The 12908-nt window shown below is 49.8% G+C and overlaps 1 protein-coding gene across 4 annotated transcripts in view; it reads left to right on the plus strand.

Annotated features, from left to right (window-relative positions):
• The window catches only part of RALGAPA1 (Ral GTPase activating protein catalytic subunit alpha 1), a 150240-nt gene that overhangs the window by 64084 nt on the left and 73248 nt on the right, over positions 1-12908 (plus strand). For all 4 annotated transcript variants that reach the window (XR_011359536.1, XM_069950343.1, XM_069950345.1 and 1 more), the window contains exon 18: positions 12306-12394. Coding sequence is in view for 3 of the 4 variants with exons in the window: in XM_069950343.1 (XP_069806444.1) it covers positions 12306-12394 (89 nt within the window). In the remaining variant the exon portion in view is untranslated. The remainder of the gene's footprint in view (positions 1-12305; positions 12395-12908) is intronic.

The following is a 12908-nucleotide window of genomic DNA, read 5'->3' on the forward strand; positions in this document are numbered from 1 at the left end:
CACCCTTGCGGATGGAATCCTAGAAGACGTCATCTTTCATGCACAATACAGTCATTTGATATTGGATACCTACCTGCATAAAGAAGCTCTGTTAGAGGTTTATCTGACAACACGCTTGTAGTCTGTTTCCAGTGGCAACCAGCAGAATTATGAATGCAGCTGTTAATTATAACACGAACAGCACGCAATAGTTAAACTTCATGTATAACAAATAATCCATAACAGTGGGCTCAAAGGTGAACATATCACTTACTACTATGTTGCAATGCGTTTTATGTTTGTTTTAGTGTCCTTGTTTTACAGTCTTTGTAATTCATGCTTTCACAGGTTTGGCTGTTGAAATTAGGGATGACTGATGGAAGGCTGATAATTGATACTGGTACATCGTTTGTGGTTTTTATATGAATAGACTGATGTCGGGGCTGCAGTCCTTTTTTTAAATCACGGCCTGGTTCCCAAACATGGCACCCGTTTATTACCAAGCACTTGAGATCTCCCCTCCTCTATGTGACATGGCTTCATTAGAATCAATGGAGCCGCATCACAGAGAGGAGATAGTCATTCATATAATAAAACCACAAAGTGATGTACTGCTTTAATGCGACAGAACCATTACATAACACCATAACCAGCTAGGCCGACTTTCTGAGCCTCAGTGATGCCACCGCTACAACATTTGCATTCGAGAGGGCTTGTCAAGTCTGAGGACATGTCTGTTTTAGCAAATAAGAGAATCTTTTCATGACTTTGTGTCATCCCTTTGTTCTTCTTCCTGGAAATAATAAGAATAAATTGACAACTAGGCACTATCAATCACTATGTCAATAGTGTCACACAGTGACAGTGTTCAGTCAGTGATTCAGCTGTCATAAAGCAGGGCAATGCCTCAACTCTCTGATGACAGAGGATGTCAGGGGCAAGAAAGATCAGGCATGCTTAGTTTCATTGCCTGATCCTTTTGTTGCATGTGCCTAGCAGGGTCTTATTCCCATATTCCCATTGAAAACACATACATTCTTAGTAAAATTGAGCATGAATGTGTATGGGGAGGATCAGAGGAATAGCTGTTGACTAAACAAGCTTTAGGCGGACTGCTATTGTCAATGTGTATGGTATAGGGGAATGCCAACACCCAGTTGTCAGTTTGTTCATTCATTCCTAGAAGGAAGGGCATAACGCATAACCAGAATGGTTATATTATGGGGAATAGAATATTTACTAAAACAGACATGTTAGGAAATGCCATATATCTTCTTTACTGTGTGCCATTATTACAGGGTTTAATTTGCTCAATATGTCACTTTAGATCAGGGATAGGGGACCTAGGCTCTCCAGCTGTGGCAAAACTACATCTTCCATCATGCCTGCACAGCCAAAGCTTTAGCTTTGGCTGTCCAAGCATGATGGGAGTTGTAGTTTTGAAACAGCTGGAGAGCCAAGGTTCCCTACCCCTGCTTCAGATACATGAAGATGCCATGTATGACCCCAGCTCTGGCCGTATACATTTACTGGTGTTTATGTAAACTACATTACAGTACAGCAGTGTCATCAGCTTGGAATATTGGCCATGTTAGTTTTTAGTTCCCACCCCGTGATTGGATGACAGTTTCCTGATACAGAAAGCATTTATTACTTATAAAGGAGGAGTTTTTACTCACCGTAAGCTCTCTTTCTCGTAGTCTTCATTGGGGGACACAGACACCATGGGTATAGGCTGCTGCTGCCACTAGGAGGCTGACACTAAGAAAAAACAAAGCAAGTCGGCCCCTCCCAGCAGGCTATACCCGCCCACTGGCACTGAGCTAATTCAGTAGTGAAAAGCAGTAGGAGGAGCCGAAATAAAAAAGGAAATACACCAAAAAACAGTCCACACTCAAGGTCTGAAAACACAGGCCAAACGGCAACTACAACACAGACAAATAAGGGGTGGGTGCTGGGTCCCCCAATGAAGACTACGAGAAAGAGAGTTTACGGTGAGTAAAAACTCCTTTCTCGGGCGTCTTATTGGGGGACACAGACACCATGGGACGTCCCAAAGCAGTCCCTTGGGTGGGAAAGAGCAGAGAAAGAACTCAAGGAGAAGGAGACACTGCTGCCTGCAAGACCTTGCGGCCCAAGCTCGTATCAGCCGATGCAAAGGTGTCCACGCGGTAAAACCTCGAGAAGGTATGCAGAGACGTCCATGTGGCGGCCTTACACACCTGAAGGGCCGAAGCCCCGTGCCGGATAGCCCAGAAAGCCCTGACCGAGTAGAGTGAGCCGAGGCTCCGAACGGAGGCGCCTTACCCTTACCGCTGTAAGCTCGAGAGATGGCAGAACGAATCCAGCGGGCAAGAGTTGCCTTGGCCGCTGCCGATCCCTTGCGAGGACCCTCAGGGATGATGGAAAGGGAGTCAGAGGTGCGAAACGACTTCGTCCGTGCAAGGTAGATGCGCAAGGCACGAACTACGTCCAAGTGGTGAAGCGCCCGCTCCCTCGGATGAGAAGGGGGCAGGACAGAAGGAGGGGAGGACAATATCCTAATTAAGGTGAGAAGGCGACACGACCTTGGGCTGGAATGAGGCCACAGGCCGCAGCACCACCTTGTCCTGATGAAAGACCAGAAAGGGAGGACGGCAAGAAAGAGCGGCCAACTCCGATACCCGCCGAACCGACGTGACGGCTACCAAGAAACCACTTTGAAGGAGAGAATAGACAGGGGCACGTCCCGGAGGGGTTCAAACGGAGAAGACTGCAAAGCATCCAAAACCAGGTTCAGATCCCAGGAGGGAACTGGACGACGATAAGGGGGGGCGAGATGTGCCACGGATGTGACAAGGGATAAACCGGACTCTAGCCCTGCTTGGAGGAAAGCGAGGAGCCGAGCCAACAAAAAGGAAAGCGGGTGCGCCGCGCAGGCTTCACAATGGCGAAGGTAGGCCATAGTAAACAGCGATAGTAAATCCTGGCAGATGACGGCTTTCGTGCCCTGATCATCGTCCTGACGACCGCGTCCGAGAAGCCCCGGGATTTCAGAACCCAGGTTTCAACAGCCACGCCGTCAAACGAAGCGACGCGAAATGCGGGTGGCAGATCGGGCCTTGACTTAGAAGATCCGGACGGTCGGGAAGACGCCAGGGGGCGTCGGCGGCGAGGTTCACTAGATCCGCGTACCAGGCGCGGCGGGGCCACCAGGATGATTGGAACCCCTTCTGCCTTGATTTTTCTCACGACCCGCGGAAGGAGCGGGAGGGGAGGGAAAATGTATGGCAGGCTGAACTGCCGCCAGGGGATCACCAAGGCGTCTGACGCCAGAGCCTGAGGGTCCCGCGTCCGACAGACAAACTTCGGCAGACGTCGGTTGATCCGGGATGCCATCAGATCCACGTCGGGCGTCCCCCATCTGAGACAGATCTGGGAGAACACCTCGGGGTGCAGGGTCCATTCCCCTGGATCCACATGTGCGCGACTCAGGTAGTCGGCCATCCAATTGTCCACCCCTGGGATGTGGACAGCGGATAGGGCCAGCACGTTTACCTCTGCCCAGGAGAGGATCAGCGCCACTTCCGTCATGGCGGCCCTGCTGCGGGTACCGCCTTGATGATTCACGTACGCCACCGCAGTGGCATTGTCTGTCTGTACGCGGACGGGGAGACCTCGGAGCTGCGACTGCCAGTGTAGGAGAGAGAGCCTGATCGCCCGTAGCTCGAGTATGTTTATAGGAACCCGAGACTCCTGCGGCGACCAAGTGCCACACTCCTTCCCAGCCCTGCAGGCTGGCGTCGGTGGTTACGATCTGCCAGTGAATGGGGAGGAATGAGCGACCGATGGAGAGGCTCGGAGACCGGAGCCACCATTGGAGATCCCGCCGAAGACGAGCTGGGGGGCTGACCCGGCAATCCAGTGAAGGGAGCGACCTGTCCCACTGCGACAGGAGGAAGAGCTGGAGGGGATGAGAGTGAAACTGCGCAAAAGGCACTGCCTCCATTGCGGCCAGCATCTTCCCCAGAACCCTCATACAGAATCGAATGGACACCGGGCGATGACTGCAAAGGGCTCGAACCCCGGACCGAAGGGACACCAGTTTGTCCTCCGGGAGAAAGACCCGAGCCTGAAGCGAGTCCAACCTCATCCCCAGAAACACGATGGACTGGGAGGGGGTCAAGGAAGACTTGGGGTGGTTGAGGAGCCACCCGAAACTAGAAAGGGTGTCCAACGTTATACGGAGGCTTTCTAAATTCTGGTCCCTGGACGGGGCTTTGACCAGAATGTCGTCCAAGTAAGGCGTTACAGAAATCCCTCGAGTCCGTAAAAGAGCCATGACGGCCGCCATGGTCTTCGTAAAAACACGAGGGGCCGTGGCCAGGCCGAAAGGTAGAGCCACAAACTGAAAGTGGTCCGACCCGACGGCGAAGCGAAGAAAACGCTGGTGGGGGGGGGGGAATAGGAATGTGGAGATATGCGTCCTGGATGTTCACCGAGGAGAGGAACTCTCCCGTCTCCAGGGACGCGATGACGGAACGCAAAGACTCCATCCGAAAATGAGATAGTCGGACGTGGTGGTTTAGGTGCTTGAGATCCAAGATTGGAGCCGTCCTTTTTCGGAACTACAAATAGATTTGAATAGAAACCGCGGAACCGTTGGAGGGAAGGAACGGGAACGACAACTCTCTTGGCGAGGAGAGACTGAAGGGCCTGGGAGAATCCGGCCGCCAGGGAGGGGGACCGAGGTAGGCGAGAAGGAAAGAAGCGGTCGCGAGGAATGGAAGAAAACTCTATCTTGTAGCCCCGAGACACCATGTCCCGCACCCAGGCGTCCTCGACATGGGAGAGCCAGACCTCCTGGAAAAGCAGGAGACGGCCGCCCACCTGTGGGGAGTCGCACGGGGGGAAAACTTCAGGAGGAGGCGGTCTTGGGAGCGCCTGACTTGAAGGGGGGCCGGGAGGAGTTCGTCCGGGTTTGCCAGGAAGGACGGTTCTTGGAGAAACCAGGCCTCTTGTTTTGAGTGACCGCATTTTTAGCGGAACGGAGCCGGCGGGAGCGACCGAAAGGAGCGAAAGGAACCCGGCTTGCGTCGGGAATCCTGACGCTTCGGGCGCTGCTGGGGAAGATTGGTACTCTTACCCCAGGGGGCGCCCCAGAAAGAAGATCGTCCCTCAGTTGTTTAGCCCACACCGAGATCGCCTTGGAAACCCACGTGGAGGCAAAAGTGGGCAAAAGGGAGGATCCGGAGGCCTCGAAAGCCGACCTTGCCAAGGCTTCCACCCGTCTGTCGGTGGAATCCTTGAAGGAAGCCACGTTGTCAAGAGGAAGCGTAGTGGCCTTAGTCAAACGGGAAACTGCAGGATCCACAGAAGGAGGGGAGGACCATAGGGACATAAGGTCCTGTGAAAACGGATACAAGGCTTCCAAGCGTTTGGGCGTGGCAAACCTCTTATCCGGGGTCTTCCAGCTCTTGGTGAGTAAAGCGTCAAATTCCTTGTGACTGGGAAAGGAGCTACGGACACGGTGGGCACTTTTGTTGAAACAGACCTCTCCAGATGGAGGTGGGTCCACTGAATCCTTCAACTGGAAGGTATCACGAGGTATCACGAGGTATCACGGCGGCCACGAGGCTATCTACCGTGGCAGACATGTGAGAATCCTCTGAGTCAGAGATGGAAGCCAACTCAGAATCTGACTGATCTCCAGGAGAATGAGACAGTCTTGCTGGGGAGATGTGGGCAAGAGCCAAACTCGACCTAGGAGAACCTGAAGACGAACGAGAAGAGGCCGTCCGAGGGCGTTTACGGGAACGACTCCGACCGGAGCGACTGGTGGAAGGGAGGGGGCGAGCCTGAGCTGCCGCGGAAGTGGATAGACGGTCGAGCGCAGCCGCGACCGACTGGGAAAGTTCAGCCATCTGAGAGACAGAACGACAGAGGGAACGCGCCCAAGCTGGAGCTGGCTCATCTGACTCCTGGGAAGGAGGGGGATCCTGTGCAAGGGACTGAGAAGAACCGGACTGCATGGAATAAGCAGTGCAGAGTGGCTGAGAATGGCCAGAAGAAGATTTAGTGTTACAAGATGAACAGAAATAGTAAGTAACAGAGGAAGGTGGAGGCTGCTGACGGCGAGAGGAGTCAGACCTTGAGTCAGACTTAATGCAATATAAAGGAAAAAACACACAAGTGTATCCTCTTAGGGGCAGACAGCTTAAAGGAAAAAGGTGTCGTGGTAGGAAGATTTCAGCAGAGTACCAGGTAAGCTGGGGAGGCTGACAGCCTGCAGGGGAAGAACAGATACCCAGTGAGCTGGCAGTAAGAAAAACAGTAAAATAAGATTAAAGAATCCCACAGAGCTTACCCGGGAGAATCAGAAGCGTCCTGGAGAAGATGATGCAGGAGCAGGCACTCGGCAGGGAGACCAGCAGATCAACTGCAGAGCAGGGCACAGTAATGGCGTGCGGACCAGGGGACGGAAGCACTGGTGTCCTGGAGCCCGCGCGGGAATGTTCTAGCGCGGCGTCCTCTGCGCAGTGACGTCACCGCGCCGGCGATTCAAACAGGAGCCTGACCGGAATAGTGCCCCGGACCTGGAGTGTAGCGTACGCTGCCGGGAGGGAGCGGTATCCTCCGACACCAGGCCCAGAGCGGAGGAGCAGCCGGGGGAGCCAGGCCCTGCGCGCTAAAACCGGCGAAGGAGTCGGGGTGCGCGCCGGGGCCAAGAGAGGCGCGGCCGGAGGAGGTGGTCCGGAGTATGCGGCGCTCGTGGGGAGCTGACAGCCTGAGCAGAGGGGACGCGCAGTACGCCTGGGCTAGTCGGGAACCCGGGGGGACAGGGCAGACAAACGGGGAAGAGGCCGGGCAGAAGGATAACTCACCATCCGACGTCTTCTGGTCTTCTGCCGGCACTGTGCCACGCTGACCGCTCAACTCTGGGAGGCTGAGTGGGCAGGGGCTGGCGGAGCAAAGTCCGCAATAAGGAGACAGACAGCTGGACAGGTCTGTGTCCTGGGCGCTGGGTCCGGCCGTAGGTGACCTAGGGTAGACAGTCCCTCTATATTTAGGGTCTGTTCCCTGGTCACGTGGAAAGTGGGATCAGGGTGAGTCTAGATTACTCACCGTGCCCAACCTGTTAGGGGAAAAAAGGGGGTTAGTATAAAGAAAAAAGGGAAAAAAGCAGAGATGATCTGGCGCAACCAGACCTGCATCTGCCTCCTACTGACACTAAGCTAAACTGAATTAGCTCAGTGCCAGTGGGCGGGTATAGCCTGCTGGGAGGGGCCGACTTGCTTTGTTTTTTCTTAGTGTCAGCCTCCTAGTGGCAGCAGCAGCCTATACCCATGGTGTCTGTGTCCCCCAATAAGACGCCCGAGAAATTATATTTTATTGAAATAGATCATCTATTTGCGATGCCATTCGTAAAAGAGACCCATAGATTCAGCCTGGTTGGCATACACCTCTTGGCTACCATATTGTCCACAGCATCTGCTATTGTACCCAAAATTAAAGGGGTTGTCCAGTGCTACAAAAACATGGCCACTTTTCCCCCTCTCTTGTCTCCAGATTGGGTGGGGTTTGGAACTCATTTCCAATAGGGATGGTCCGAACCCGGCAAGGTTTGGGTTCGGCTGAACCCGAACGCTTGGCATCGGATTCTGGCTGTCTGCCCGCTCTGTGCAGCGGGCGGATACAGCGGGAGGACCGCCTGGAAAACTGGGATACAGCCTATGGTTATGGCTGTATCCCAGTTTTCCAGGCATTCCTCCCGCTGGATCCGCCCACTGCATGGAGCGGGCAGACAGCAGTAATCATTGCGGAGGGTTCGGGTTCGTACAAACCCCGTCCGAAACAGGTTCGGACCATGCCTAATTTCCATCAAAGTTAATGGAGCTTAATTGCAAACCACACCTGAACTGGAGACAAGAGAGGGGGAAAAGTGGCCATGTTTTTGTAGCGCTGGATAACCCCTTTAAAGGTACAGTCATTGGGGGAGATTTATCAAACATGGTGTAAAGTGAAACTGGCTCAGTCGCCCCTAGCAACCAATCAGATTCCACCTTTCATTCCTCACAGACTAACCCACAAAAACGTGACCACTTTCTTTCAGAGACAGGACAGGTTTTGAAGCTCTGTTCCATTGAGGTGAATTGAGCTGAATTGCAATACCACATACAACATGAGGACAGGGGTGGTGCTGCTTTAGCAAGAAAGTAGCTATATATTTTCTAATCTTGGATTAACCCTTTTAAGAAGGAGCCAAATTTATTACACTGGCTTAGACTGTCAAGTCTAAGTTTAGACAACAATACTACTTGGCCTAACGGGGGAACTATCAGTAGGTTAGATAAACCTAACCTACTGATAGCTCTCTATAGTGTATGGGGCACTAAGGATGTAGGTATGTCTCTTACCTTCATCCTCTGTGCTAGAGATGAGGGAATCTACAGTAGGAACGAAGCGAAACGCTTCATACCTACTGTATCAGCATTCTGCTCTTCAGCCTGCGAGTTTTGAAGTCTGCTTCACTCCATGCTGCTCCTCCCCAGGTGCTGGGAAAAGATGGATCCAGTCCTGGGAAACTTCTCCCAGTGTCCCAGGACTGGATCCATCTTTTCCCAGTAACTGGGGAGGAGTGGCACAGAGCAGAGCAGCCTTTAAATCTTGCAGGCTAAGGAGTAGAATGCAGATTGCAACAAAGATATTCACTTCATTTCTACTGTAGATTCGCTTTTCTCTACTCTGTACTGTTCCCGTGCAGTTTTAATGTAATCCTGTGTCCTGTAAGGCTACATTCACACATCTGTAGTGCAGCCCCCCATTTTTTAAGGCACGGATCACGGCCCCGTACGGACTTGTGAAGAGGGCCATTGAATACCATAGGTTCTGTGTTCTGGCAGCACAACAGACATGTGAATATAGCCTAAGGCTGTTTGGAGCACTGCCCTGCCCCAAGAGCACCAAATCACCCCTGGCAGGTCCGGGAAATATCAATGGAGCGGGCCGACCAGGGGACGGGCAGTGCTAGAATGAATGGTACACAGCTAGAAATCCAATCATTCTTTATATGTCCTTATTTTGGTCATCGATGAGCGTCTTAGTGTTTTGTTTTGTTTTTTTTTACTTACGCTGTTCTGTCAACATTGGCTCATCATGTTTCTGGCCACATTTACAGCCTTTCCATACAATATGAAAGGTTTACATAAACATCCAGTACCTGTTCCACTCTCCCATCATCACCCATGTCTCCGGCACATCATGACTCTGCAGGGTATTGGCGCTGAAGCAGTGTGCAATGTAAAATGGCGCTCACACCAATGTTACGCTAGTGTTTGCTTTGAGTGTTCCCTGTTGTAATAGAGTTTGTCTCTCTCTGTGGGAATGCTGGTATCTGGGACAGGAAAAACAGTCTGCTTTATTTTAAAGTGTCCCTGTCATGTTAAAAAACAAAAAACAAAAAAAAACAATCTTTTGAAATGTCACACAATGTCAAAAGTTTAAGCGATTGGTGGGGGTCTGAACGCCCAAACTTTTTGACATGTCTGTGTGACAGGGCCACTTTAAGCAATGCACCATCTGTAAATTACTCTTCTGGAAAAAGAGAGAAGTTCTGTGACCATCCATACGATTACAGCTATAGGCGACTCCTGTTACTCCCCAATCTTACGTTTATAATAGGGATACAATACTCATTATAAGGCCCTGTTAACATCATGTATTAATCTGATGTCGGGTGTATAAGTGGTGATGATCTCTTGACATAGAAGACTGCAGCATATTCCACTCTAGTGGGATATAACATCTGTAGGGTGGAATATACCTTGAATACACTCCACATAGTCTTGCATAGCAGATTGTACTTTTCTATACTGGAAAACAAAAGCTAGACGCGTACCAGTCCATTGTATGTCATACAGATGCTCTCTTGGCCTAACTTGTGTGCATGGGGCTTATTGACAATTCAGTTGTATACATAGAGAAATGTGCCTGACGTATACCTTAGGAAATGAGACGTGAACAAATACAAATCACAGCTGCTGCCAGACCTCTTTTTTGTTACATTGGTTCGTGTGTGTTTTTTGCTGTTGTAGTTTACAGAAATCTGGACTTTCATTCACACGGACCTGAAAGCATAATAGACTAAAAAGACAGGGATCAGTTTCCCTCTATATCCCCTTCTTTCTCTCTATTTTTTTCTTCTCTCTATCTTTAATCTCTGTTTATTCTTGCTATTCTCTTATTCTTTTGGTATTTTCCATCTCTATTTTCTCATCTCTTTTTCCTTTCTCTGATTGCTGTATTGTCCTCTTTTCTCTCTCTCTTTCTCTATTCTTATTCTCCCTTTTATTCTTTCTCCTCACTTTTCCCTCTTTTCTTTGTTCTCTCAGTTCTCTTCTTGTTTTTGTTCTTGCTTCTTTCCTTTCCTGGTCTATATTTTCTTCCTCCTTCCCTTCCCTTTCCTTTCCTTCCTTCTTTCCTTCCTCCCTCCTTCCCTCCCTCCCTCCTTCCCTCCCTCCTTCCCTCCCTTCCTTCCTTCCTTCCTCCCTCCCTCCCTCCCTCCCTCTCTTCCTCCCTCCCTCTCTTCCTCCCTCCCTCTCTTCCTCCCTCCCTCCCTCTCTCTCTTTCTCCCTCCCTCTCTTTCTCCCTCTTTTCCTTCATCCCTTCCCTCTTCCTCCCTCTCTTTTCCCCTCTCTTCCTCTCTCCCTCCCTCCCTCTCTTCCTCTCTCCCTCCCTCCCTCCCTCTCTTCCTCCCTCTCTCTCCCTCTCTTCCTTCCTCCCTCCCTCCCTTCCTTCCTTCCTTGCTCCCTCTTTCCCTCCCTCCCTCTCTTTCTCCCTCTCTTCCTTCCCTTCTTCCTTCCTTCCTTCCTCTTTTTCTTCCTTCCTTCTATCCATCCATCCTTCCTCCCTCCTGTCTTTCCTCCCTCCCTCCCTCCCTCCCTCCCGCCCTTTCTGTGTATATGCGGAATGGAATGTGGATATGATGCCGAGAGTTCTGAATCCAGCTGTCAGTACTGTAGCATTAAGATTTAAACTGATTCAGAGCAGATGGGGTTGTATTGAATGATGGTAAGTGGAACCACTTTCATGTCAAAATATGAGAATAGAGACTTTTGTTTTCAGATGCAAGTGCTGTTGTGCATATTTTAATTCCGACAATGTGAAATCACAGACCATAAATTTCAATGTTTCGCTGGTGACCCCTTTATCTTAGAGTCTGTGTTGTTGACAATAGTGTAAATCCAAGGTGATAGTGTATGGTAGCAGTCAGCTGGAGATGATGGGGAGATTGTGTTGGCGCATGATAGAGCAAGCAAGCGGAGTGGCGTCCACGCATCACTCTGCGACCTTGCTGGACCCACACACCTACTCCGCTTGCTTCCTTCACCTCCTCTCCAGCTGATTGCCGCTGCCCGGCAGCCCCAACTATCTGTTACCATACACTCTAACATTGGATTTTTGCTATTTTCTATAACATAGGCTCCTTTTATAAAGGTGTCGCCACTAAAACGATGGAATTAATGGCCTGTGATTTCATGTTGTCCAAATAAAACATGCTTTAAAAAACAAATGCTCTCGTATATTTTGACATACAGGTGGATCTTTCATTTACCAAGAAGTTCTGTTCCCACTTGGCTACGATCCCTGAGTCCTATTCTTTACACTATATCATCCTAATGGTCACAAGTTCTGTTATTCTGGTCCTTAGCACATCCACGTAACCATGGACTATGTGAATGCCCTCTTACTGTTTAGGTCTCGCATGGTGTGTATTATTACTTATGGTTGTTAGCACAGTCTCTATTGGTGGTGATCCAGGTACAGCGATTAGAGACACTGGAGCATTGGCTGTAGGTGCATATGAGCAAATGGCATTCCTTAATTCTCTTGGACCCATCAAACTGACAGCTAACTTCTCGGTTTTGTTCAATTAATGCATCGGTTTGTAATAATATAATTTTATAATTTTTTTCTAAGTACACTGAGCTTTGGGGGAACCATCTGGAAATTCAGCAACTTCCTCAGGAAGACTTTTTATTTCTCATTGAAGTGGTCCTTTCCTCTTCCTATAACCTGCCACCTCTGCTTCAAGGAATGACCTTGCTTTTAGAATTCCACCCAGATTTCACTAACCGCTTATTGCTGAAACTTGGCGGAGAGTTTCAGAAACTACTAATCCCGAACACACTGTCAGCGATACAACCTAGTGACACCCCTTCCTTAACCGCATGCTGCAACCCTAACAAGTCTCTCTCCATACCTGACCCTATAGATCCCGGCTTGATTTTTATTTTATGGTAAAGCTTAAAGTACAAAATAAATTCTTTCTATTATTTGTTTTGTAGCCACCAAAGAAGATTTAGCTCCCCACATAATGGATGAAGATCTATTGGATGAGTTTATAGCTGAAAGGCTGAGGTCAGGACTAGTTCTGGTAAGGGTCGTCTTAAAGATATCCTATAGATCGCATTGGAATCGATTACAAAATTATTTTGGTGCACGGATACAAATCCTGTTGCTTTCTGCTGAAACACAGAAGTCTGCCTGAGCTGTATTGTCCATCTCCCCTTCCCTTCTGAGATGGTTTATTTAAACAGCTTCCCTGGCAGGCTGTATCTGCACTCTGTAATGCTGGGAAATTAATCACAGTGAGGTCATCAGCAACTTTATCTCAGATTAACCTACCCGGCATTACAAAGTTGCAGATACAGCCAGCCTTGTTTATATAAGCCATCTTGAAAGGGAGGGGGAGGCAGAGAGAACAGCTCAGACAGCTGAGAACTGGGAGAAGGGAGACTAAATAGATAATAACAGGTATGGAATGAGTTGTTAGTCTCGCTATGGGCAGAAACATATGAAAAGTTACGTTTCACCGGAATACCCCTTTAATAAATGTCTGATGTGTCTTTACGCTCCCTTCCCTACATTAAGACCAACTCGTAGTTAAC

This window comes from Dendropsophus ebraccatus, chromosome 13, assembly GCF_027789765.1.
Source record: "Dendropsophus ebraccatus isolate aDenEbr1 chromosome 13, aDenEbr1.pat, whole genome shotgun sequence".
Classification (NCBI taxonomy): Eukaryota; Metazoa; Chordata; class Amphibia; order Anura; family Hylidae; genus Dendropsophus; species Dendropsophus ebraccatus.